General features: G+C 41.3%; 1 protein-coding gene across 1 annotated transcript; it reads right to left on the bottom strand.

The window, feature by feature from the left end:
• Positions 1-9,454: 9,454 nt before the first annotated feature.
• Positions 9,455-27,511, bottom strand: LOC121942986 (A disintegrin and metalloproteinase with thrombospondin motifs 15-like). Its single transcript, XM_088078505.1, has 8 exons — positions 26,261-27,511; positions 23,882-24,014; positions 20,786-20,953; positions 17,822-18,105; positions 17,558-17,735; positions 15,787-15,962; positions 13,220-13,395; positions 9,455-11,276 (listed from the first exon to the last, which is right to left on the bottom strand). The coding sequence occupies exons 1-8, from the start codon at positions 27,224-27,226 to the stop codon at positions 10,499-10,501; spliced, it is 2,859 nt and encodes a 952-aa protein (XP_087934631.1). The 5' UTR covers positions 27,227-27,511; the 3' UTR covers positions 9,455-10,498.
• Positions 27,512-27,553: the final 42 nt, after the last annotated feature.

The following is a 27,553-nucleotide window of genomic DNA, read 5'->3' on the forward strand; positions in this document are numbered from 1 at the left end:
ACTGACAAAATGCAAAGTAATAATGACAACAATGAAAAACATAAAGCAAAAGAAATGTCCAAAGTCAAAATGACTTTCTTCAGATATTCGAAAAAGAGTAAGAAGTAAAAAAACGTATTCAATCCCACCACTTCCCCATAAGTCATTGAATTTTAATTAACTAGCTCCCTTATCCATTTAAACCTATAGAATAAGTAACAGTTAAGGTTAGGTAAGTATGGGGGACGAAAATACGGGAAGGGAGTTTTCGCAGTTTAATTGTTGTGTACTGTAAAATTAGTTGCTTGGATTTTAGGTACTACCATAAGTGGAAGCAAAAGCACATTTTATCATGTCCTATTATACACTGCATACTTTAGTGATTGGTAATTAATTTCAGTTATTGCCTACATTCGGTATATTCCCCTACAAAGAGCCTTTGTTAAACAAGCGGTGATCTTGATGTATTTCGGACGCTCTGGCGCAGCAAATGATCTTCACATCGAGTTGTTTACAGCCCTCAACATGCATTTAATTCTGCAACGCTGGTCATTTTGACTTTGCGGTTCAGTCAATGTAAAGAAAGGCCAACTTAAAGCCTCAGCGGTTCCCATGGACTGGGAAACATTAACCCTTCATGCTCATTAGCCACGTGAGCAAGGTCTGAATAGGTGGACAGGCCTCCGGTTGGAGAAGAGGCGGGGGGAAGTAAATCAAAATCCACTCAGCTCTTGGCAGAGGCCGTGTCAACCGCTGTGTTGTTGTGTAAAGCAGATAATGTGATTTCCGGAGGAGAGTTCCTCTCACACCTCTCTGCAGCAGCAGCCCACTGTGAGGTAAAACTCTTAAAGATGAACTCCAAGAGAGTGATTTTCTAAATACACTGGAGCAAAGCTCACATTCAATAGAGCCTTGATCCTTTCAGGGTGCGACAGGCGCAGTCCAGGTCCATTAAAGTGGCTGAAGACTTAGAGGACACTGCAGGTCTTTACTCCGTTACATTTTTGCAGACGGTGTGAGGAGATGAAATGGGTGGAGGAGCTGCGTAGGCAAGTGGAACAGAATAGTAATGGGTGACTCGAGCGTGTTGATCTAATTTCCAGACACAATCAAATTAAACATTTTTATTGATGGAGTGTCACACAAGTAGTCATTCCTCATGCCTTGTAGTGGAGATCACACAGAAAGTCCTGTAACCTACTTGGTCAGTGAGTGAATCATGGCTCCATGAACCTGTTCCACCCTGACACACCCATCATTATAAACACGTTACTTTTGCCAAGCTTTGTCAAAACTCTTGGAAACTTTCTGTCAAGTCTGGTTGAGATTGCAGAATTTACAGAATCTCAATATGTCAGGAGCAGGCCTGGAATTTCTTAATTTTAGGCACAAGGCCACTTGGCGTGGCGGGGCAGTTTCTTCTGGCGGCTCAAAGGCCAAATACCAGGGCATCAAAGCTAAAAGTTAAAAAACCCGATTTTGATTTCACATAAACAGATCAATCATTTTTAGAAAGAATTGTCTTTTTTTTTAAAATGTATAACTTATAGAGAAATAAAAACAGTATTTTTAAAAAAAGAATAATTCATTTAAGGATGTTATTGGTTAAGACTTTAACGTCTCATTTGTGATCTCGTTACAATGCAATGTTCAGCTGGGAGACTTTTGGTCCTGGCATTCATGTGGATGCCACCTGACGTGCTCCACCCAAATACCACTGCAGTCCAAGTATAGCCTCCCCCCCCCAGCAGGACGATGCACCATGCAACATCATAAAAACTGTTCAGGACTGGCCATAGGGATGTAAAAAGTAGCCTATGACGTCGATCTGGCTTCCAAATGACGAAAATCCAAATTTTGACTTGATGGGACGTGTTGGTATCACGTTACAACCCACAAGACTCAAAGGATTGTTAATTTTTGTAGATATTAATACTATTATCGGGACTCCTTAACAGTTCAATTTCAGATCTTTGAGTCACGATTTGACTGGATTTTGATTTGTTTCAATATTGATATGTTGATGTGTGTTGATGTTGGAAATACCCAGATAATTCATTTGAATACCTTCTGATATGTGCTCAATAAAGCGTGCATTATCTGTATTGATTTTGAATAAACTGACACCAAAACTTATTTTACCATTTCATTATTCTTTAATAAACTAAAAATAAAACATTAGTTAGTTAGTTAGTTTTCTTGTATTTTTTTTTTTTTTTTACAAATTTCTTGCTAATTTGGGGTAATTTCTTCTCAAGTGTCTCATTATCTTCTTTACATGTTTTTTTTTTCTTTTTTAAAGAAATCAAGCCAATTTTTCCAGGTTTCAAAGGGTTAAGCATATTTTGTTGCCTAAACATAATCAAAACTCAGCCATAGAGGTGACATCAGAAAACGTGCTTATGTGTTGTTTAGGGAAAATTCATTTGGGTTTTTGGGGATGAAACTGACAAGCTATGTATTTTGTCGTCTAGGTATGAAGAGAGACTACACGCCCATCCGAGTCCTTTCCAGCTTTGGTTCACTGATGTCCGTCCACCCCGCCTCCCTACCAGGTCAACCAGTCCACCCAGCACGCCATCATGTAACTTCATCTCATCAACATCCTCCAGAGGTGCTCACACAAATCATTTTAACATATCGCACGATTTCTGCTCTTTTACTGGACACCCAGGAGTTATAAGATCTGACTTCATTAAATTACTCATATTTACCACCCGAGCCTGTCTGCACTGCTTTACAGCAGAAGACACCAAAAGAAGAAAGCTCAAACGTTAATGAGTCACTGCTGTTTAAGAGTGTTTAAATTAAAAACTTCACTTTCTGTGGGTGGAGAGGCAGACACACTGACACCACAATTTCATTTATGCTAACGTGCACCATGTCAGCGAGAAGAGAGCGGTTTCTCTTCTGTGGTACTCAGTGATTCAGGCTGACAAGTGTGTTTTGGATAATTATCCCAGTGCAGTTTTAAGAGACGGCCTTTAGATGACTGGGAAATTGTGTTGAATGTTTAGCAAACTGCCCTCACAGACTGCACTGACAGACAGACTAAACCGTCTCCATGAGATATCATCTATAAAAACAAAGCACATCTGGTTTACTGGCTCAGGGGTTTCGGCTTTTCAGGTGAGATCTCGTGGAATTTGGAGCATGTGGATACTGGGTTTAGTTGAACATTTAAAGGGCTGAACATGAAGACTCTGGGCTTCAGTCTCGTAACCCTACATGTCCACCTCAATCTCCTTCAAACTCACTTGCTGATGAAAACATACAAAGCGTTTGTGAACTTGAAGGTCCAGTTTGTAGGATTCAGGGGAATATATTGGCAGGAATTGAATATAATGTAATAAGTATATTTTCTTTAGTGTGTAATCACATGAAAATAAGTATTGTTGAGTTTCCATTCTCTCAGAGTGAGCTGATACACAGGGAGGAAGTCCTTGTCTTGTGGGTTAGCCATGTTGCCGCACGATGTTTCTAAGTTAGACCAGAATAACCAAACAACCACTGTCTCTAGATAAGGCCATTTGCGCTTTCGTGTCAGCCACTGCCGTTAGCAGCCCCATCGTGATAAGCAGTATCAGAAAAACACCAATTTTTTTTAATGTGAAACTACTTTATTCAGTGTTTTCAGCTGTTTAAATGACCTAGTCTGTTTGTTTTGGAGAGGAAGAGACCATTGTGGATAATTCAGTTTCTGGTCAAAACCTTCTGAGCAATGAACACTGAAAGTAATCTAAGCAGGAGCTGGTTGAAATCTGCAACATGGTTAGAAAAAAACATCACGTTTTTTAGTAGTATTTATTAAGCATTTTAACTTTCAGGCACTTGATTGCACTTTATAAGTTCTGCACTTTATTATCTATTACACTTTTCTCCTTTTAACTGCTGCTCAGTGTCTTTTAACGGTCTCTGTTTTTATTTTTTATTTTTTGCATACTGGTCCAGAGAAACAGTATTTCGCTCCACTGCATGTGTTCTTATTGATACGGATGGTATGAGTATTGATAAACTTGAACGTGGAAACGAACATCTGACTCTCGCATGAAAGTTCAGGTTTCTTGGATCCATCCACAGCTCCTCCCACCTCTATGCTCCTTATATTACATTGTGAACGGCAGCTTTTCAACCTGACGCCATCCAGCGGCGTATCATGCTGACGTGATAGGTTGTGTCCGGCTTTGTGGATTCAGCAGGTGCTGTCCAGCTGTCAGCCGGCACTGTGATTGGTATTGACCAGCCGTGTTCTCAGCTGACGCCGCTCAGTAGCCTATCATAAAGGCACAAAAGGTGGCTTTTAGCATCGGGATCTTATGTCGAAATCACTGCAAAAAGTGGCAGTATTTGCAGACTTTGGAATGAGAATGGGCTGTACGTGGATCATGAAGTTAAAGGGAAACTGCTGAGTTCATTAATCAGTGTTAGTTCTCAGGTTTAGCCATAGGAAACATGCACTGTGGCTCTGGCGGGGCTTTTTCAAGTCTGAAAGTCAAGTGACATCACTTGGTATCCAATGAGGAAGAGTTAATGTTGATATCTTAAGTAAAGGAGAAAACTCTCAATAATTTATGCAAGCATTCAGCAGCATATCCATTGGTTCTTAACCATCAGTATGGTTTCAAGGCCTCATGGGGTTTTCAGGTTTTCAACTGACCTTTCAAATCCAATAAGATGCATACAAGCTAGTAGGGCTGGGTGATATGGCTTTAAAATAATATCACAATGCTTTTTAGAGTATATCACAATACACAATATATATCTTGATATTTTGAAATCTCCTCTAAACTGATGTAAACTACTAAAATAAATAAATATTAAATGAACCAGTTAAAAATAAAGTAGCTACTGCCTTGAAATAAAGCTACATACACTACTGTTATAATAAAGTTGAATAAAATACTGTTACAATGTTAAATAACATAAAGTATAAAGTTAAATAAAGTACTGTTTAGTAAAGTTAAGCAAAGTATAAGTTATAATTAAATAAATCAAAGACGCACCCATGTAACTTTTACTTTAAAGGACCCATCCTGTCTAAGGCCACAAGTGTTGATGTTTTTGCTGTCAACCCGAAGCTACCAGTCAGCAGTTGGATGTTTGCGTTAGCAGGCAGTTAAACTGTAACCGTGGTGTGAGGATTTTTCCTCTGTGAGCTGGAAACAAACTAACAGCTCTTTAGTTCAGACATTAATGGTATTTGCAAGTCATAATAGTGCTCAAAGGTTGAAAAATGTGACTAAATAAAGTCAAAGTGTGGAGCTCTGCAAAAGCATTGCTCTGTGTGTGTGTCTGTGGGAGAGAGAGGGGCAAATGTAATGCTGGTGACGGTGTCTTGTGCTGAACCCCACCTTTAGTATCGCTTCTCAGCTCCTCCATGTTTGTTATTTTTGGTGCCGTGCATTGAGTAGACACACCTTGGCCATGTGGAAGGACGCAAAGCGTTATCAGATGATGTAAACAAAATAAACAATATAGCATAATATGAAACAATAGACTTTTTCTTTTTTTTAATCGTCAGATGATATATTTTGTCATACAGCACAGCAAAGTGCAAACCATCCGCATGGATCCAAAAATATATCAGCATTGACCTTTAAAACCTTATATAGGTCAAATCCTTGGGGTGATTGTGTCCAAGTCTGAGAGACGTCTGTTCAACAATGCATCAGGCTTACCGGGCAAGCGCGGGTCAAGCTGGGTGTGTTATTACAGGACGGCCGGGACAACAGAGCTTGAATCAGCAGAATACCAAAGAGGATGAATGAACGTGTTTTCGTCTGCGGTCATGCTTCAGTTGGAGAAGAGCTGAGGTATCAAGACTGCCTCATCTCATGTGATGGAAGAGTGCGTGGCACAGCAGAAATCTGCTGTAACAGATGCTGTCGGAGCAAAGGGAGACGTTCAAGAGACAACAGATATCCATCCAGTCTGTCATCCAACCATGTGGGACAGTGAGAAAGTAATATTTCCGTGCTGTCTTTGAGCTAAATATCTGGATGATTGTTGAAACATCAGACAGACCATCGATCATGATTCAGCATATATTCTTATATATATACTGTATATATATATATATATATATATACTTTATTTTATACAGCTAGATAAATGTATACATAGTATACAATACAAAAGGCAAGTGATAAAAAATAACATTACACAAAAATAACACAACTGTACAGTGCCATCTTTTAGATGGTGTAACTGGTCCTCGGAACCAAATCAGACTGAAAATGAAGAGTCAAATCAGTTTTCTGTTAAAAGGACGCGTTGGTATTGTAGACACCAGTTCAAAGGACAATTCCAAAAACAAAGAGTAACAGTTATGTATTATTTTGTGATGTCTGATGCGTTCCAGGTGTTTTATAAAGAATGTCGACATTGGAAGTGTTGAGGGTTTTTAATCCCAGAGATGGTCAAATTCCTATCTTTCAGTGAATTTCCGTCTGTTTGATTATCGAACACTGTAAACATGTAAAATGATGAGTCCACACAGATGCCTTTGGCTTCACAACGAAGGGTGTGACACCAAAACTGGACTTCTGTCAAGTATTTTTAAGACTGCTGATCCCTTTCTATTTACAGCTTGTTCTCACTACCAGGGCGTCAAATACGGCGGCTTAGTCAGTGGCCATTGACGTCTGACTCCTACGCACAAGGCAACCTTAGCCTCTGTATAGCCTAATTACCACTGCAAAAAACCTGCAAACACCTGCAATGAGAATGCGTACAATCGGCATTCACATGTTTTTATTGCCTCCAGCCCCGATCAGCATTGAGGGAAACACAACAGCTGAATGCAGTAATTTCATCTCTTCAACCGGCGAGATGAAATGACGCACTGTCACTTATTACTCTCTGTCTCCTCCTAAGCAGCCCTAAAATATTGTTCCAAACTAGTCTGCGCCGAGTTTGAAAGGGAGACTTAATAAGTAAGACATAAATAGCCTTAAGAGGAGAAACCACTGAAAAAATTTCAAAGACCTCTGATCCTGCTGCTTACTACTGTTTACCTGTTTTCCTGCTTGTCTGTGACATCACACGGACACACCAACAAAACAGCACACACACAGAAAGGCCGACTCCCTCTCCAGCGGCTACTGTCTCTACTGCCAATCGGTCATATTGAGCAGGTTTACCCGTGTTAAAAAAACCTGTGTGCACGTGCTAATTTTGGTGTTAAAGGGGTATATGATACAAACCGGGCTTCCAAAAAATCCCAATGTAAAGCCATCAACAGCAATGACACAGTATGAAGAGTGAGAACGTCCGAGTAGGGCGGGAGAGAAGGGTGGTGGATACCGGACTTTCACCCAGGAGACCCTTGTATGTGTCCTGTTTGAAATGTGGAGTTGTGACATCACATTAATATAATCAGCTTACTAAAGTTCTGTAATAAATGTACGTTCCTACACCAAAATCACTGCCTTTTTTTAACCTAACCAACTAGTTTTGTTACCTAAATCTAAATTAGTTTTTCTAATAAAATCTACATTTCCTGTGAACACAGAACTATTTTTGAAAAGACACTATACATGTAACAAGTGGAAATTAACACGCCGTCTCTGAGCATCCAATCCTAATGCTAGAAGAGTGCCTAGAGCATCAAAGGTTGAAGCGTAGGGGCACTGACCAAGCCACTGTATTTGACCAGTTGGGTTTGAGAAGGTTTTTGTATTTAACCAAAGATATTTCCAGCTGTGTTTGAAATGCAGTTTTATCCAATGAAATAAAAACAGTTCCTTCAGTACGACAAAATACAATGCCATGATGTAGTGTAAACCAATAGGTGTTTGATTGAGTTTTAGTGTGAATTGTCCCGTTAATTTCCCCATGAATGTTTCATAGAGAAGATATGAAACAGCTCACTAATGAGAATAAGTAACACCAGAGCAAATGATCAAACCATGTACATTTTCCTGGTTGAGGCAGTACAACGATAGGCTGAAATGATGCAATATATCTGCTCATGAAGGGCAAAAGGTGGTAAAGTAGCAACGCAGCAGGACAGAAGCCTGTGAATTTTGGGGGAAAAACCAACCAACCAACCAACCAACATGAATTTTATCCAGAGCAGCAAAGCAAACATTCACTTTTTTGTAGAATATTAAAATGATACATCTTTTGAGCACAAAACAAGTGGTGTATATATTAAGCAATCTTACTGCCTAGACTAATGTAATGCCTTGTTTATTTGTCTTAGCATTTAAGGTATTGAAAACCTTCGAATCGTACAAAATTCAGAAGTCAAATGATTGAGCTGAAGCAAATCATTTCCCAGTATCTCAGTAACCTTGCCTTCATTGCACCGATTGCCAATGTTTTTAAGTATCTTTTAATTGATATATATATATTTTTAAGTCTTTTTATATTTTCTACTACCTTCTACCATTACTTTGTATTAAATTGTTAACTGCTTCTGTATGCCATGCTGCTTAAGTCCTGCAGTTGTCCATTATCGTTCTGACTGTGGAAAGCACTTTTGCATTTTTGTACTTCAAAAGTATGAATAAACTATTATTATTTTCAGTCCCATTTTTGCTAATTAAGAAGGAATATAGCTTATAAACGTGTGGATACTCGGTGGAGAATTGGTGGAAAAATTTGTTACCTATAGATCGATACTTCCTTTAAAAGCTGCAAAATATCAGAAAATAGTAAAAAAAGAAAAAAGCCCATCAAAATTTCCTCGACCCCAGCATGACATCGTCATCTTTGGCAGGCTGCCAGATTGCTGGTGTGGCACTGTCGGAAACTGGAGACAAAGTAAACTAATTTGTGCTGTAGCCTACATGTAATGAGCGGACGGGGTGTTGTTATTGAAGAGAAAGGAGCACACCAGCATTTAACTGGACCCAGGTGACATTTGAAGGTAGCTTTTGCATGCTGTTTAATGTGCTTCAGCTGAGCAGCTAATTAGCTACCTAGCCTGCAAACTGATGCTAGCGGCACGTTTTTCTCAATGAATGTTTGTTTGGTGGCTCATTCAACACACTAAGCTGGGTTGATGTTTTTAAGTTGGATGTTAAGGAGACTTTAGCAGCAAAGCTAATGTGATGAATGTGTGTTTTGTTGCAGGCTGCTGTCTGATAAAATGCCAGCGTTACTGCTTTATACAAAGATTGATCGGTTGTATCAAAATAAAATCTCTATCTACAAAGACAGATACATAATGGGATTGCATTGAATAGATATAAAACAAGGGAGCAACATCACAAAGCAAAATAGTAAATGCTAATTTCTCCCTTGTGGTTTCAGGATTTTTTTGCAAAGGAGAACATGCACTATAAAACCAAACTACTCGTTTTAACTTTAAAAATTAGTGTCTGTGTTGCCTTAAATTTGTCAGTTGACAGAATTTGGAAAGACAAGTTTAAAGCAGCCAAGACACTTTTGTTTTAAAGTTAAAACAAATGGTTTATGTTTATGTGCATGTGCATGTTGAAGCAGACAAAAAAGTTCAGTAAGAGAGTTTTCTCTCACAGTACTAAGGCTTTTTTTAAGGTTATAATTCTTTGGCAACATAGAACAAACAGCTGAGCATTGGTCGGTTTGATTAACACAGAACGGACACAGACATAGTATGACTGCACCATACAAACAGCCTACATTCACTGTATAGAATACGCTAGTATCTTAGCTCTAAATTAATTTTCCTCATAAAAATATTTTTACTATTTTGGTTGCTAGTAAAATTCAGGAATTCTTTGATAATGATCGAATTCACAAAGTGTGGATCAAGAGTGTAGGATATTGTTTGTTTTCTCATTTTGGAAGAATATAAAGCATGTAAAGCTGTGACTGGCAGTGAAATAGGATGCTGGCTTTGATTATTCTACATAAGACAGCAGCAGAAAATTACAACAAAAAAAGCTGTAGAAACTGCACGGACCAATCAGGTCTTGAATTTACCGTGAATAATACAGTACTGCATTTCACATTTTCATTAGTTCTTCAGTTAAATGAGAAAAATGTCAATTCACAGGTGAGATATCTGCTTCTGATGCTGCACAGTCTGATCGCTGAGGTTCTACCTCACTGTGCTTTATGTGTTTGTCCTGGACTTTCATTTCTCTCTGCTTTTGCGGTTTCATCCCATGCAGCTAACCGTATGAAGAAGTTATGTTTGTGTGCAGATGTATGTGTCTCTGCATCTTTCTCTCCTGTTCCTCTCTGTCAATGCTCAGGCATTGTGTCATCTTTCCTGGTAGAGGTAGACTAACCACAAGTCAAACCTGAGGCAGTTGGTTTGACAGTTTTCAAAAAGACAGCTTTCCTTCTTTTCTCTAATTCAAGCAGAAGTCTGTCTTTTTCAAACAATGGAGGAAGACCCTCTCTGTCTCCATTGGCTTTCCTCCGTAAGGCAGACGCCACTTCAGACATTGCCAGACTGCATTTGAGAGTATTTTTACCCAACACAGCCAAGGGTCATTATCATGCAGATTTGGGCGAAGGTTCATGTCAAATTGTAACTTTGACCGGCAAAATGAAGTCCTTGGGCTGTGCCTTTTCTGCTCTAACATGGTTTCAGATTGCAGAGGTCCAGTTCTTGAGGCTTCCTCCTTCCAGAGCAGTGGTCTCTGGGTAGATTCAGACCATTCTCGGTCATGCAGCGCACTGGACGCCTTTTAAAGCCCCTTCCACAGGACTTGGAGCAGTGAGACCAGGCCCCTACATCCCACATGGGACATGGATCCCCACATGCTCTCACTGCTACTGGCCTGTCAGCACTGTCACAGTCCACTGCAGGGCGTCCCTCCATGCTCTGGCACTGCACCAGTCTCTTCTGCAGACCATTCCCACAAGTCACCGTGCACGAATCCCAACTTCCTGTCACCCAGTGACTGACTGGCCTCTTTCCCATCATCTGCTTCTTAGCTTCTACCCTATTACTGTCGGCCAAGACGCTATTATGTGCTGCGTGGCTTCTCTCCTCTTTACGCAGAGTCTTCTCCTCTTTGCTCTCTTTGGTAATGTAGAAAGAGTAACGCACCCTAGGAGGAGTCATCTTCCCCACAGAGAGCACCTCCACAGTCAGAGGCTCCTGCAGAGGTCTGGTGGCCTGAAGAATCTCCACAGATGTTGATGTGCCGCTGTAGCGCAGTAAGCTGCCCTTCACCAGCAGGTCACGCTCCACAGCTGACACCACATAGTTGCCGTTCAGCAGGTACTTGCCGTGCCCGTTCTTCACTGCCAAGTAGTTTTCGTCGCTGACCATTCCCCGGTAGCCACGCTGACGGATGTCAATGTTGGAAGCTCCAACGGGCAGCATCACCACAAAGTTGTAGCCATGACTGAAAAGAAAATGTGGAGATGTAGAGCATTAATAATACTGAGCCGCCAATGTTTTTCAAGACAATTGATGAAAACTTAAAAGCGCTTAATTTACTCTTAAACATCATTAACTTAAAGGATTTCAGAGAAAGAGTAGATCATGGCTTGTCACTGAACATTGGTGCCATCTTGTTGAGTCAATCATTAGGACCATGGCCAAGGTGATATGTTGCCTCCAGATGCACAAGCCGTCTTTATGCCCATCCTGACTATCAATTTCTCATGAGCCACAATACAACAAGGATTGGTAATTCTGGAGTTGATCACTGCATGTTTATACCGTATTGCTTTGCCTAGTAAGGTAAATGAAGAAAATTTCCTTCATAATCCAAGATGATTTGGTGGTAAACAAGATATCACTTGTCAAGGCTGAATGATACTTTACATGATTGTTTCCAACTAAAGGAACACTGTAATATTTTGGGAAACAGTTCTTTGCTTTCTTACCAAGAGTTAAATGAGAACATCAGTAATTTCTGTGCTTCCAGGAGAAAGACTGATCCAAGGCATTGTTGGCCGAGCTTAGCACAAAGACTTTAGGCAGGGAAAACAGTTAGTTCTAAAATTCACTTAGATATTTAATCTTGGTAAATCACAAGCTACCCAACAATTCATTTAAAAATGATGCTCCACTGTGCAAGGTAGCTCATTCAACCACAATGTTTTGTATTTGTGCATAAAATACACAAGAATTACTGCCTTGCAGTGTGATGCAACCCAGTTGAGTTGCACTAAGAGTTAACGTCCATGTCCATCCAAACCTCTCTGTTCCTGAGTTATGGTGTCGATTAATGCCCTAAAATGTTTTTGCAAAACATATTAATTTCAAAAAGAAGTTCATTTTTGACTTTTTTTACTTTTCTGACTATGTGACTTTTTTTAAAATGCCATCCCTTCATCATTTTATCCTTCTAGACGTGTGAATTTTTGTCATATTAAGCATACAAATTCAAATTATGAGTTATGGCCCAAAGCATGTTTTTTGAGGACGCTGACCTTGAACTTCGACCACCAAATTCTAATAAGATCAGTCTTGAGTCCAAGTGGATGTTTGTGCCAAATTTTAGGAAACTCCCTCAGGGAGTTCTTGACATATCGGGTTCACAAGAATGCAACGGAGAGGGTCACAGTGAGCTTGGCCCTTGACTGCTAAAATTTTATCAGTTCATCATTGAGTCCAAGTGGATGTTTGTGCCATATTTGAGGAAATTCTGAGATTGCTTTCTCAAAAAATGGGTTAGACAGACGGACATATGGATGGACAAACCGAAAACATAATGCAGTTTAGGCCTCAGTAAGTTCACTTGGTCAGCTGCTTCCCTCTGCTCCAAGATTTTGAGCTAAAAGCTAAACTAAGTATGTTTTTGATTCATCCAGTCTCCAGAGCCAGATACAGTTTGCCTAAAATATCCTCAAACCATTGTTCATTAGTGTTTTGAAAGGACTCCACAAGATTATTTATTTCCATGAACATATTGGCAATCACTGCATATTTACAGGACATGCTGCCAAAGAATGACTGTGTTGTCCATGTATACCTATCTCAAGGCTATTTCTAAAGCTTAATTTATAGTTCTGCATTTGGAGGCTGTACCTTTTGTGGCATTGCCCTTGGGCTCTTTAGGTGTGACAGGTAAAAGGATATCACATTGGAAAACTGTGATTGTTTGGTTGCTTTTCTTTTACAAACTTCTGATGCCACTAGACTACTAAGGGTGAAGGCAGCATGCAGCAGGTTGAAAAAGCTCAGTTCCTCTTCTTTTTCAGTAACACACATCTAAAAAAAGAAATCTCCATTGCAAAACTTATACTGTCCGCAGTCTTAAGTTGACATGTCGTTGACCTCGATTTATTTTGATGTGACATGAAAGAGTAATGCCGTATCTGCTGACATCCTACTTACATAGGTTTTGTGAACATTCCTGAGACCTTCTTGCAGCCCTGGTTGTCGCCGCCACACACGCCACACTTGTCAAACTTCCTGTTAGAGTCCAGCTTGCCATCGCAGCCTGCCTTGATGCACTTTCCTTGAACACATACGGCTGAGGTGTCCGGAGAGCAGGGCGTCCCATCCACAACCTGCAAAGTGAGAAACATGGCATTATTCCGATCAAGACAGAAAGTGGTTGCCACATATATGAGCCAGCATCTTTGCATACTTCATTCTTATGTCTAAATAAACATACATGAAACATATAAGCATCGACAGTGGCCCATATAGATGCAGCAGCTGGTAGCTCCTCCAATCCTTGCTACTTTTTTCATTATATTTTCCTATTTTATTTCAACTGAAGCACAACTTTTCTATGAGAAAAACTTATCAACATTATGAAAAGTTGTGTAGAGTTTGGACTGAATGCAGCAGACCACTAGAGGATCTCCACCAACAGCCTACACCGAGTGGCCAGTCAGACCAGAGGGGAGAAACAAAACCAAAAGCACCAAATGAAGAGGGGGAGGAGAGCTGACATCAGGGCGAGGCTGACCCGACTTGGACCGAGAGCTGTTCCTTAACCAAGTCTCTTCTGGCTAATGTCCGGTCGCAGGAGAATAAAGTGGATGAGATGTGATTAAGGCTCACTCAGCAACGGGAGATCAGAGACTGCTCTTGTCATATCTTTACAGAGACATGGTTAACCCCTAACATCCTGGAAGAAGTTGTTGCACTGGATGGGCGAACCTTGTTAAGAGCCAACAGGACACAAGACTGATGCAAATTTAAAAAATGCAGGACTGAATGATGCCACCAGCAGCAACATGCCCAAGCAACTGGATGGACTTTTCATAGTAGCTGCTGATTTTAATCAACTCAACCTTCAACTCCAAAGATGTAGCAGGATCAAAGACAATTTGCATTTTCAACTATGTTTAAAAAGTGACGAATAAATCTACCTTGTATCTTGTATAATGACCCCAAAAGCCATACAAGTAGAATGTCAAAAGAAGCACCAGAGCGAGAGTACAGTGTCCTGTAGTGTAAACGAGATGTTGGCCTGGATTGCTGCTACAAGCTTTGTTTCCTTTATGGTTGCATAAATAGTTGCTGACAAGCCACAGCTGTGAAGTGATACTGTCCCTGCATGTTTCCCTTTCTCACCACGCCATCCATCCTGCAGCAGCAGCCTCTCTCTACGCTGTCACTAACACACCACCTCTCACTGCTTTGCTGCTGATGGAAGCAGCACTTCTTGCATTGCAGATAAGGGACAAAGCTACACGCCAAACCTTTGTGAACAGAGTTGCTTGATATTTCTACTTAAATGTTTCAACTAAGCCTCCCATGAGGTAGTGAGCCCAGTTGACGTGCTCAATTACAAAGAGCTCAGATTGCATTAGCAAGTACAAAAGTTGATAACCATTTAGCTTAGAATATTAACAGAATTCCCCAATGCCATTTCTTAGCTTTTTCTAAGTTCTAAGTGTGACAAGCCTTTGTTTTTAATTCACATTATCATAATGAAAGCTGACAGCATTGCTCTATGTATCGTCTACAGACTGCAGCCACATATGCACTACAGCTAGCAATTATCAGACTCAACTCAACCTCCAGATGGTTGGGTAATTATGTTTTGCTGCTGGTAATGTGAAAGCAGTCAATATGTCATTTGGCTAGACGTAGTTTCTCTACTTTGGTAACACAAAGTTCCCACAGGAGTGTCTAATAAATCTAATTTATGTTCTCGAACTAATTCCACTTTTTCAGCAATTAAGAAACAGTTCTTAAACTTATTTCAGTTTTTCTATGTGAGTAGAGGAAGGGAGCAGTTCAATAAAACAGAAACAAACATATGGTTAAGGGTGGTTTCACGTTAAGGACCCTAATCCAGATTATTAGCCGTACACTTGACCCAAAAGTCCAGGTCATTTGATTAGTGTGATCACAAGTGTACTGGGCTCCAGCACAGTTTGTGAACCATGCTGCAGTCCTCTTGAAAAACTGGTCTCAGTCACAATTCATGTGTACTTGAGTATAGTCCGCGGGAGGTGTGAAAGTAACCTTGCCGTGCTATGTGTGTGCGGCAGTCATTGCCATTGTACTAACATAACTTATGTCGCTGGTTAGGTAGCTTGTCCCTGCTTTTTAAATGCACCATGGAAATCAAAAGAGAATATTCTAGTTATCATCTGGTCTGTTTCTCAGCTTGCAGTCAGCAAGTAGAGCTGTACATGCATTCCTCAACACCTCCGGACTCTTCCGACACCTTCTCACCCTCGCAGCATTGGGCCCTAGTTGATGATGCAAGTTGTTTCTTCTTTGTGTGTATTGGCGGATTGCAAACCAACTACATGCATACCATTACCTACTGTATCGGAGTGTGTACACAGGCAAGTGTACTTGGACACGTAATAACGATACTAATGTGACCGGCAGGAGAGAGGGGAGGGGGGAGCAATTGTCCATGTGCACTATAAGAAACAATCGTGCAAAATGTGAAAACATCTTAAGAACAAAGCAAATCATCTACATACCTTTGGAGCGAGGACATAGAAGTACCCAGTCCCGTTGGCACGGCAGATGAGCTTGCATTTGTCCTTGGGAGAGATGCCCGAATATTTGGGAACCCAAACCACAGAGGAACCCAGTCTGTTGGTGTTCAGGTTTAAGCCATTGAATGCCTCACACTGCTCCTCCCGGAAACTCTTACCTGGAGATGTTAAAAAAAAAAAAAAAAAATCTCAGATTAGATTGGTGACTCGACACTGTTGGACGTACAGAGTGATTGTAGTTTTGCAAGACTGTTCACTAAGCCCCGGCCCAGTCGCTATGCATGTCACGCTTTCTTTTCTTACACAACATATGCGCATTTTTACCATGAAAATGGTGTCTGATCATTTTCAGAAAAATAGTTCTTGATTTCAGACAAAAGTAGACATCAGCAGCTTCTTATTTATAGCCAGCAACTGACAATTTATTGAATGACTTTTTTCATCAGTTGTAGCTAGAGAGGTTTTTAAGATAAAGTTTACTCCATTCCAGCAGACATTTTAATGTTTCCTGCTGACTCTTTTGAAAAAGAGGTCTAAAATATGCATTTGCTGCTCCCTAACTTACATACTTGATTGCATTATGAAACAGTATGTTTGACTTTTACCATCATAAGAGAAAAGGATGTGTTAAGCGAATGTATAGCACTATCTTGGGTAACTGTAGCTGGGTTTCCTAGTGGGTCAACTTTTCCCAAAACTGGTAAAGAGCAGGACACAGCTGCTAATAAGTAACTGATGTCATCCAGGCACTTTGTCAATTTTTAACAAGAGTCTGTCCATTCTTGGTTAAAAGCTCTGCTTTTGCTTATTACTCGACTCTCTTTAAAACACACCATGTGAAATTACTTAACTTTGACTCAGTTATTTCTCAGGCTGTTGTCTCTCGTCTCTGAATAGCTACACATGAGATGATTGAACGGATGCAGTAGTCTGCGAGTTTTCTGGTCACAAAACAAGTGCTAGAAATTAACCCTACATTTAACTCCCTGGCTTGCAAGTACCACCGGGTTAGGATAGTTTTATAGGTAGGAACCCTGCTGAGAAAAATCTGCGTGACCAGTTTAAGATGGTTAAGCTGGTTGACCAGCTCGTTTGACCAGCTTAAGGTATGTTTTTGCATAATTTTTGGTGGTTTAGCTGGTCATACCATCTTGTGATGGTCACTCTAGCTGGTTTATCCTCTGAAGTTCCTACAAAATCCAAACCAAATCAATGTCCTTGATTCTGGAGAAATAACAGTATCATGAGGGGGAAGTATGCAAAGTGAAGGGCATAAATCAGTTAAGTCTTTTGTCATGGGATATATAAGATTTTTTTTTATATGATAAAAACAATTAACTGGCAAACGACCATCAAACACCCCTTTGGCATGACCAGACTGGTCACAGCAGCTGGTCCAGTCAGTGACCCACCCAGCTATAAACCATTAAAGACCAGCAAGAACTGGGTCAGGACCATCTAAAACCATCTTTGACCAGTTAAAACCAACTAAAACTAGCTACCAGTATAAGCTGGGTTTAAGCTGTTTTTCTCCAGCAGGGAAGCTACTTAGCTTGGCTTGCAATTGCAGCTTACTTCCTAAAAAGTGTGCTTCAATATTCAGAGGCAGCCAAACTTGGACAGGACTTGTTACAAATGCTACGGTAAGATTGGACGATTGCCGTTTGGTGGAAAGGTTAATTTTTGGTAAGTTTTAGCCCTTAAGGTGTGTCTTCCTGTGTGAATGTGCTCAAGCAGTGTACTGTACAACTACCTGTTTCAGGACATGGATTGAGGTTACAGGAGCGATATTTGATGCGAAGGCCGTAGCAGTATTTGCCTCCATTCTCGGGAACGGGGTTGTTACACTCTCTCTTGGCTAGCTGAACTCCTCCACCACAACTTCGGGAACAGTCTCCAAATGCGCCCCACTTTCCCCACCTGCCATCCACCTGGGAAAAAAGAAAAATATTGGTACATCAATCTGTGATTAAAAAAAAGAACAAGCAGGGAGGGCTTTCTTTCCGCCGGCTCTCACCTTGACGTGTATGGTGGTGTTCTTATCAGAGCAGGTTCCTCGGTAGCAGACTTTGCCGTTACCGCAGCTGGTGCCGTCCGCCCAGGGGAAGTGTCGGGTTTGGCAGACCAGCTGACCGCGGGCCTTCCCCGTGCACCACAACTTGGAGCAGGGCTGCATGTACGGACAGGGCTTGGAGCCGGGGCCGAAGGCAAGCTCACACTGTCGGGGCAGGCTGTAGCTGGAACCAGGCAGGTTGTCTGAGAGGGACAGCTGCCTTTGAGGCTGGTCCAGCAAACAGTCTCCTGCAGAGACAAACCAAAAAAAATCACGAACAATCACACCGCAGCTGCATTCACTCAAACGGATATTAAAATTAAGTTGACTTTATGATTCGAACTGTTCAAACATTCTTGTCAAAGCCACCTTGACTGGTACGTTTTGTGGCCTTTGGCTTCTCCTGATAACCTTTTTTAAACACTTAAAACTTAAGCTGAACTTATCAGTGTTTTTGTATTTGTAACAGAGGAAGGGAACTGATTTTGTTCTTCAAACCTGTTGTGTGTTATGAGGTATTAGTAAGGTAATGACAACCGGTTGTGCAAAATTGTATTACTATAAAACAATGGATTGTAGCATTAAAACAACATAGTGATTGATCTTAAAACTTTACGTACAGTCTGAGGAAAAAAAGATGCTAACTAAAACCATATGTGGTTCTATGGCTTGTCTCTATTGGAGAACCCTTATTGATATCTGGTCGAACTTTTTATAAAGGTTCCACCTGAAACCATTTTACAGGGTTCTTTGTACACATATCAAATATGGGAGAACACGAGTAAAATGAATTGATAAAGGTGATTCCAGGTACATTTACCTCTTGAAACATGGACGAAAATATGTGTGAATCTTGTAACAGCCGCACTATCAACAATCCTTGAGGAACCTTCTTATAATGGTTTTCGGGTGAAAAGGGCGTCTAATAGAACCATTAGTCTTACAAAAAACCCTTTCCTCAAAAATGGGTTCTTCAGAAGCAAATGTTTTTTGGTAGAACCTCAGCCCTTCATGAGAAACCCTTTTTGAACCCTTGTTTCTGTACTGCGGGTTTAAATCAGGTTGTCTTGAGTCTGTACAAAAGCAGACAGCAAGCTGCCTATATGAGACAGCGCAGGCACCGGATAATGTTTAGATTAAGCAAATAACTCATGTAGAAGAGACAGTGGTGTTAGCTGTTGGAGTGCTAAACTTAATAAATGCTCATTTGCTTGTTACAGTTAGTGGGCTGTTGGAGAGGAGGCCATAAATTGGTGTTTAATTCTGTCTGTAACAGAGAATCCACTCTGAGTCACTTATGAGAGTTTACAGAGAGACAGAAAAAGACTCGGCACAAAGAAGACCCAGAGGAGAAAAAGCCAAATGATATATAAATACACTTATAAATGTTATGTTAAATGTGAATACTGGAAGTGGATACAGCAGGTCATCATCAGCATATGATATAACATCTCAAAAAAATAAACTTCCTCAGATACACTTGCTCTGTTTCTCTTGAGGATAAAGGTTATTGCTATTGAGTGTAATTCTGCAGCGAAGTGTTTTCACATTCCTGCATTTCTTCTGGATGCAGTCAGTTGAGGAATATCGATGAATCTGATGTGTACCACTTCTGCAATGAACTTTCATTTTCTTACTTAAAAAATCATACACAAACTGTTTTAAATAATTCTTTTCCTGCTCTCATCCAACGCTGTGTAGTAGATGCTGGATATCTGGATGTGACAACATCAAAATACAACAAAATGTACTCTTAGCTGAATACATTTTGTACATTTTACAAGCCACTGTCTTGCGGTGGATTTGCACTGCTTGCATGTGCATTAAGGAACAGCTCAGCTGTGGTTTTGCACCGTGCTCCCGCCGGTTGTGGTTTGAGTGCAGCACGGAGCAGCACTGGAAGATCAGCCGGGGTGGTGAGACTGAGGAGTTCCCGCAGCAATTACAGAATCACGACCATTATATCAGTAAAGAAGCTAATTAGTAATAACTCACCATCCACTCCCATAACTCCTGATATGGTGTATCACTGTATTTCCTTCTATGGTTGCGTAGTGTCATAAATCTTTTTGTGGTTTCCCATAATTAGCTTCTCCTTGTCCGTCGGTCGGTCGTGACCTCTGAAAACCTCTGACCTGTTGACTTCAGGCCTGAATCTGCTCATTGGGACGTTTTGTTGTTGTAGTTACATGAATTGCGATTTGGCGTCAACACAGTATTTTATTCTGAAATTAACAGGATGTTTTAATGTGGTGTCGCTGTCTGACTTCCTGTCTGCTCTGTGCTTAATTTGGCTGAATTAATGCAAAGTGCTCCGGCATTCGGCAAAAAAACAAGCCAGACTGCCGGCGCTGTAACGGGTCGATTCAGAGTCGATTCACAAGGCAGCAGAGCCGGTGGAAGTTAACGCATAGACTACAGTGTGATCTATTTGCTCCATCTATTCCCTCGTCAATTTAGACATGTTAGTTTTGATGACCTTATGTTGTTTTAAGGTTTTATCCTCATGCTATTGAATTTATTTGAGCATTATTAAAGTGTTGACCCTAGTTATATCGACTTTGACCCCCATTTTGTGCAGATTTTAGGCACAAAATGTGAAAAAATGTCACTCAAGAATTGACACTCACCTACTTAAAAGGAGAAGAAAAAAAATCAGTTTCATCCAAATAAATGTTAAGAAACAAAACTAGAAAAAACAATAAGAATATTTCTTTGGGCTTCTATCACCGCAAACCATAAAGCAAGAATGTGTGATCACTTGCATGTTGAAACTGAAATGGAAATTGCAAATGAAACCATGTCAAAATAGAGCCAAGGTCTTTTTTTGTGGGTACAATTAGATTACAACCAGCTGAGAGCATGAAGCCTGGACAGAATTAGTCGTCCATCTGAGTCCAGAGACATATACAGGAAGTGTTTACTAACCGTGACCTCTGTCCAGGAACTCGGTAATGATGGCTGCGCTGCACACGGACCAGGGCCGGCTCCTGTCGATCTGAATCAGTGTGGGAGACATCATGTGGTTGTCCTTTAGTTTCCCAAATACCTCCTCACATGCCTTCACATTGTCGTGGGGCATGTTGAAGACGTGACCTTAGGGGTGAGGGGAGGGTGCAAAAAGAGGCAGAAGGTCATGTTGGAATCAAGTACTTCTATTTTCAATCACGATTTAACCCTTTAACAGTCACACCAAGAAATGCCTTCGCAAAAAATGATAAAATGCATTAATTTACTAAGAAAAAAACATTTCCCAGTGTTTTGCATTGTAAAAAGTGCAAGAGTCAATGTCATATAATAGAAATTAACAAAAAATAATGGTACCTTTATGCAGTAAACAAATGGAAACAAATAAACAAAAAACAATATAAGTATGGTATAAAATATACAGTAAAAAACAAATTGTCAATGTTAATTAATAAAAAAAATTAAATAAAAGTACTTTCAGGAAATAAACAAATGAACAGCATAAAAGAAATAAAATAAATACAAAAAACTGTTAAATTTTAGTTTAATAAAAATGGAATTGCAGTATTATCAAAATACTTAAAAAGCATCGTATCAAAACATCTCAGTAAAAAAAATTTTTTTAAAAAAAGTCACTGGGCAGATATGTTTCCATGGAGATAATTATTAACACAAGAGAAACCAGACATCACAGCACACGTACGCATGAGGCAAAGCACACTGAACTTGGAGCGATTTGAAGGTGATGTCATCGCAGACAGGAATGCAGTTATGCATGGGAACTTACAGCGTGGCGTATGTCCATGTTCTCAACCAGGCCTGACAGGGGAATTTAGTTCCCAAGGAAATCATTTCATTCCCTAAATACGGACATGTAGTACTTTCCAAAAGATAAAAAGCATTTTTTTAAAATGTGCTTCGGCATTTCAATCATGAGACCGAACCATACCGAGAGGAAATTATGTGATTACTTAACATATGAGAGGACAGTGTAAACCAATGCCTCTCCTGGGGCCTCGGGAGTGACTTGTGCATCTGGTTTCAGGCGTGAGTCTTGCTTCTTTTAAAGCTTTCTGAATCACTGCTTATTGGAAATGGGAGGAGAAATGTCACTTGCATTATTGATTGGTTTTGGCTAAGTTTATGGAGTTTGCTGAAATACAAATTTAGTTATGCAGTTTAGTACCGCGCATTAAATTGACAAAAAAAGGTTTAGCAGTGTTCAACTTAAGCTCCTTTTTCATTTTCGCCTTCGACCGACTAAAACAGGTAGTCTCAAGCTGCAATGAGAAGATTTCTCTTTTTGGATAAAACTACAATCAAATTATCAGCACAAATCACAGAGACTGGAGGAATAGAGAAGATTTATGTTGCAGTTAGAGGCACATTATTAGACAACGGGCCCAGATATGCAAAAGTCACATTTTATAGCTGTTTAGTCTTTGTTATGTTTCTTTGTTTTGCGTCTCTTTTTGGCTGTAATACATCTTTTTGGGGTTTTGTATGTCTTTGTAGTCATTTTTGTTATTTGGGTTTATTTAGTGTCTCTTTAAAGTCATTTAGTGTATTTTTTTGTTATTTTATGTCCCTTTATAGTTGGTAAGCCTTGTTTTGTGCGATTTTGCTTGTTTGTAGTCGTAATGCATCTTTGTAGGTTTTCCAGCTCTTTGTTGTCATTTTGTGTCTCTTTGAGGGAATTTAATTTTGTATTTATGGGTTATTTTGTGTCCCTCTGTGGTTGTTTTGCCTCTTTTTGTCGTTATTTTATGGTAATTTTGAATCTTCTAGTATTGATTTGAGTGGCATTTTGCAGGTGAGGACTTGCTAAAGCTTAGGTAGCGAGATACCAACACACTCATCCCAAGATGTCACATATTTCAGCTTTGTCAGTGGACTTAAGTGTTTACATATTACGCACTGGGTATTCTTCTGCATCTGCCGCAACAGGTTAAGACAGTTTCAGGTCAGGTGCCGCCGTCCATGTATCATGCTGCTGTGGCAGGTGCTGACCGGCCGTCTGACGGCGTCATAACACTGCGAATGGTTATGTGTGGCCCTATTCTCAGCTGATGTCGCCTGGCAACATATCATACTGCCATGATGAAAAATGGCTTTTGGCGTCGGGATCTTCCACCGAAATCACTGCAAAAGTGTCTCTATTTGATGACTTTGCAATGAGACAGGCTTGAGATACAGTTGGTGAGCATGTTTGTCTTTACAACCTTGCAAATTGTTGAGCTTCAGAGGTCTTAGCAGGCTCTTTCTAAACTTTTGACAAAGCAGCATGTCTTTTCTCTTCCCTCAGTCTTTATGCTAAGCTAGGCTAAGCGTGCCCGGCTCCAGCTCTGTAGCCTGCTTGATGCACAAACATGACACTGGTGTTTCGTAATTGGACATTTTAGTCTGAAATGCAAAGTGCCTTCTAAAGAGCTGTGAGTGAGGGCTCTGTTCAGAGAAAGAAAGACATCCTCCGCTTCACAAATGCATCGCAGACGAGCTGGAAGATAAGTGTACATTTGTTAGTATGTTATCACATGAAATAATTCATGGCGACTGAACTTGAGATTTTTCTAACTGTTATCTCTCACTTGACATTTGCAGCTGCCAGTGGTGCAGAGTTATGTTGTGCAGCTGTAATGTCGAACATATCCAGATCCCGACCCGCAGACCTGCTGGTTTTGATTGCAGCCATCTAACGAGGGACTGATTTACAAACTGAACATCAGGTGAATGCAATTAAGTAGCTGGTTGGTTTGAAACCCAGCGGTGCTGTGGGACCAAAACTGAGAACCACAGCCACATGGATCATCATGAAAGTTGCACAGCCCTCTGGCCAGGCCGGTTTCCGCGCTGATTATGTACATATACGTCCGTCAAATCTGACTGCAGAATTGCTTTGACATTTCAATCTAACATAATGTGCAGCTCTGGCTCTGAGCGGATCTCACTCTGAAGCCAAACGTGCATTAGCATAAATCTAAAATGCATAATGTGAGAGTTCAGTCCCTGATGATGAACATGTTCCTTGCATTTTACAAACGTAAACAACTTTCTCACCAAGTTCGTGGGCAGTTGTGAACGCGGAGGGCAAGCCGTCATCTTCAATGACAGAGCAGCTCCTTTTCGGGTCACACATGGTCCCGACGTCAGCCATCCCCAGTGTGTCGCAGGTTGTGGCCCCGCAAAGATCCTGGTAACACACAGACATAAGTGTTTATTGTGGCAAACCTTTCATTTTATTCTCATAGAAATCTTAAAAAATCATTTAGGATATGGGCATGTTCCCAACGTGTGTTGTGTGGCTGTGCCTGGAGCTAGAGACTGAACAGACCATGAAGAACAGTAATACCAAGCACATGGGGCTCTGGTTCGTTTATTGTTGCTCTCTTCTTAAAACACATTGAAGCAGAGGGTCAGTGGAGATAAACCAACTCACGTGTCCGCTTGGTGTTTAATTAAAGAGGTAAGAAAAGAGTTTAGGAGGACAAGATGAGTCCCACCTGCAGCACGCAACTGAGGCAAAGTAAAACCAGGACAACTCCAGCGCCGTCTCTGCATGTTTACCACGAACTTTCTCGCACTCGCCCGTCTGTGCATTGGCTATGTTGAGATGGATAAATCCATAATCTGTAATCTGTAGATGGCAGGAAAAGATTTTGAGTTCTGATTCTTGCTTGATGGCCAAGAAGTGTTTACGAATCTCGTCTGGGATCAGCTGCAGGGGCTGCGTTGTAAACGTGATATCTGCTTAACATCAACAAGCATTATCATTTTGAGCATGTTAGCATTTAGCTTAAAGCACCACTTTGCCTAAGTGGGCTCCAGCTGAAAATGGCCATGACTCTTTGATTATGAGGAAGACAGCTGCCTCTGTCCCAAGGCTCACTGGGAAAGCTTTTGTGTCCAAACCTCATTTTGTCTTAATATTTCTGGGCAGGAATTATTTGTAGTGTTCGGAGTATATACAAACACAGAGTGGACGATGAACTTGGTAACCCAGTGTAACAGTGAGGCCCAGCGATGCCAGAAGCAGCCTCTGCCAGCCATGTGTATTCCACACCACTTGCTCTCCATAACCTATTACAAGATTTTTTCCATCTCAGCAGCTGCACTCATTGTGCCCTACAAGGACAACACCGGACCTGGACTTTCCTACATATAATTGCCCTCAGTGTAAATAAGAGATCTTTCCTGCAGCACTGAGGTGCTTTATAAGCCATTTTGACCTTGAAGTGTTTTTGTATGTTGCTACGCAGTGAAGGATAGCGGCCGTGTATCAGATGGCCAGCAGGAGCCAAACTGGACCTAATTGAAAGCAGGCACAGACAAGCAGGCATCAGGAGAGAAGTTAGTGACTGTGGAGAAGGATTTACTCGACAGTGGCCACATCAGACTATGGGACAGCCGTGACCATGCTGAATGCTCAAGAGCAGTGATACTCAGCTTACCAACTTACCAAATGTGGCCCTTGATAGGGTGCTGAGTGCCCCCCCCCCATAGTTTAGAAAAAATGCTCATGGAGGATCCCCCACATCCCCAGAATGTCGAAAATCTTAAAAATGTTCTAAAATACTAGAAACTTCCTAAAAACCTAGAAATGTCCTAAAATTCCAGAACTGAAATCCTAGAAAAATCTGGGAAACGCCCTTAAATCTTAGAAACATCCTGTAGTCCTAGAAATGTCCTAACTGCAGAGAAATGTCCTAAAATCCAGGAAATGTGCTTAAATCCTAGAAATTTCCTTAAGTTCTAGAAACATCCTAAAAACAGAGAGATGTTCTAAAATCCTAAAAATGTCCAAAAGGTAGAAACATCCTAAAATCAGAGAAACATCCTAAAGTCCTAGAAATGTCTTAAAATCCTAGAAACGGCATAAAAATCTGAGAAATGTTTTAAAATCCAAGAAACATCCTAAAATCCAATAAATGTCGTAAAATCCTAGAAACATATGCGGAGCTGCTGCGATCGGCCCCTGTCTTTTTGCCAAAGTGGCCCCTAAGCAAAGCAAGTTGAGTTTTCTTGCTTTAGAGGGTGAAAACTTACACCAGCTGGAGTGAATGAATAATTTGAATTCTTATCAGATTTTCTGATTATGAAGGTGCCTTTATGAGCAGATAGTGACCCAGTTCTTATTCTGTGGCTGCAGACGGAGGTGAGGTCTTTTATGGAAAGAACTGGCTCAGTTGCTGTTTTCCAGTGACTCATGACGGGGACCAGCAGAGCTGTGCAGTCGCTGCACCAACACACACCTTCATGAATGGATGACAGACGGGCGTGCAGGACACATGCCTCTGTATGAAGTGACCGTTAATATTTGTTGTAAAGTCAATCTGTCGGTCTGGGGGGGATTTTACATGTCTGTGCCCTGGGGGCCACTTGTGTCATAATCCTCAGGTTGTCTGTGAGTGCAGCTTTGTGATTTTATTCCCTGCTTACCTGTTTGGTGAACAGTATGGCAGTGTCCCAGTACTCTGCGTGCTTGTCGCTGTGCTTATTCAGCTTCTTCTGCCAGGAGCAGAAGTTGCGCAGAGTCAGAGCTGCATTACTGGAAACCTTTGGTCCCTTGTCAGCTTCATTTATCACCATGAAGCCCACCACCACTATGTTTATGGAGTTGAGAATGCTGGGGTGCTTGTAAAGCCTGGCTGCCACTGACATCAGGGTCAGGAGGTAATGCTTCAGGTCATCCCCGTGAAATTTAGCCATCGATTCATCTGCCACCACCAGCACCTCCACAAACCGGGGGATGGAGGCAAACCTCTTGGACCTCCCCAGAGTTTTTAACACAGTTTCAGTTAAGCCGTCGATCTCCAGATCGCTCATGTGCTTGTATTTCTCCAGGGAGATGTTGAAGTTGGTGTCAGGTGTAACTCCACACCTGCTGGTGAAGTTGCCGCCGGAGTGTGCAGCGCGTCTCCGGCGGCGGATCACATGCGTCCTGTCGAAAGAGTTTCCAGACGTGGCTGCTGCGTCTTCACTCCTGGTCTGGCTGATGAAATACTCCATACCGTCGTAGGAGAAACCCCCGTGGAGACCTTTACACAGGCTGAGCGCAGCGAATGAGTCCGGTTCTGCATTGACATTACCGGAGTAAAAGCATCCCCGCAAGTCAGCGGCTGCAGAGTCGTTTGATGCTGCGGAGGCGCTCTCAGCCGGCAAGCTGCCCGGTGCAAGGAAACTAGAATCCGGCGTGAGGTGGAGGTAAAATTCCTGTTTGAATGCGCTCAGTCTAAAAATCATCTGCCTTTCATTCATCTGCTCCGCGCGCCGGTTCAAATGCTTGTCATGCTTTTGGTGATCCACGCGAACAGGTATGCAGAAATCTACCTCCATGCAGTGTGTTACCTTGAAATAAAGCACGAACTTTGTTAAAATAATCAAAGAACTGATGAGTATAGCCATTTTTGTTCCTGCTCAGGAAAGTCCACTCTGTAATTCAGCCTCGGTGCGTTTGCATGCAGTGAAGAAGTTGTGCGCAATGGCACGGCGCGCCGCTTGTGCGTCCTCAGAAAGCCAAGCATCCGCACTGCCTTCCTTCCAGCTTCTCTCTCGTCTTGCACCGTTTCCACTCTGACCACCAACTTTATCTCAGCTGCTGAGCTTTAAAGTCGCGCGCATACACCGACGATCGCTGTCAGCTGAAATCGGCGCGCAAGAGAGAGCTCATTGGTCATGCGTCTGGGTTTGTGCTGCAGACCGCAGCCACTTGTAACTCTCCAAATATTATTG

This window comes from Plectropomus leopardus, chromosome 6 (genome assembly GCF_026936395.1).
Source record: "Plectropomus leopardus strain MGB_pleo_1.0 chromosome 6, ASM2693639v1, whole genome shotgun sequence".
In the NCBI taxonomy this organism is placed as follows: domain Eukaryota; kingdom Metazoa; phylum Chordata; class Actinopteri; order Perciformes; family Serranidae; genus Plectropomus; species Plectropomus leopardus.

Excerpts from the sequence above, each read along its gene's own strand:
- LOC121942986 (XM_088078505.1), bottom strand. The coding sequence starts at position 27,226 with ATGGCTATACTCATCAGTTCTTTGATTATTTTAACAAAGTTCGTGCTT. Across the intron at positions 17,736-17,821 it reads ACACCACCATACACGTCAAG|GTGGATGGCAGGTGGGGAAA; the intron begins GTGAGAGCCGGC and ends CTTTTTTCCCAG. Across the intron at positions 15,963-17,557 it reads CAATCCATGTCCTGAAACAG|GTAAGAGTTTCCGGGAGGAG; the intron begins GTAGTTGTACAG and ends TAACATCTCCAG.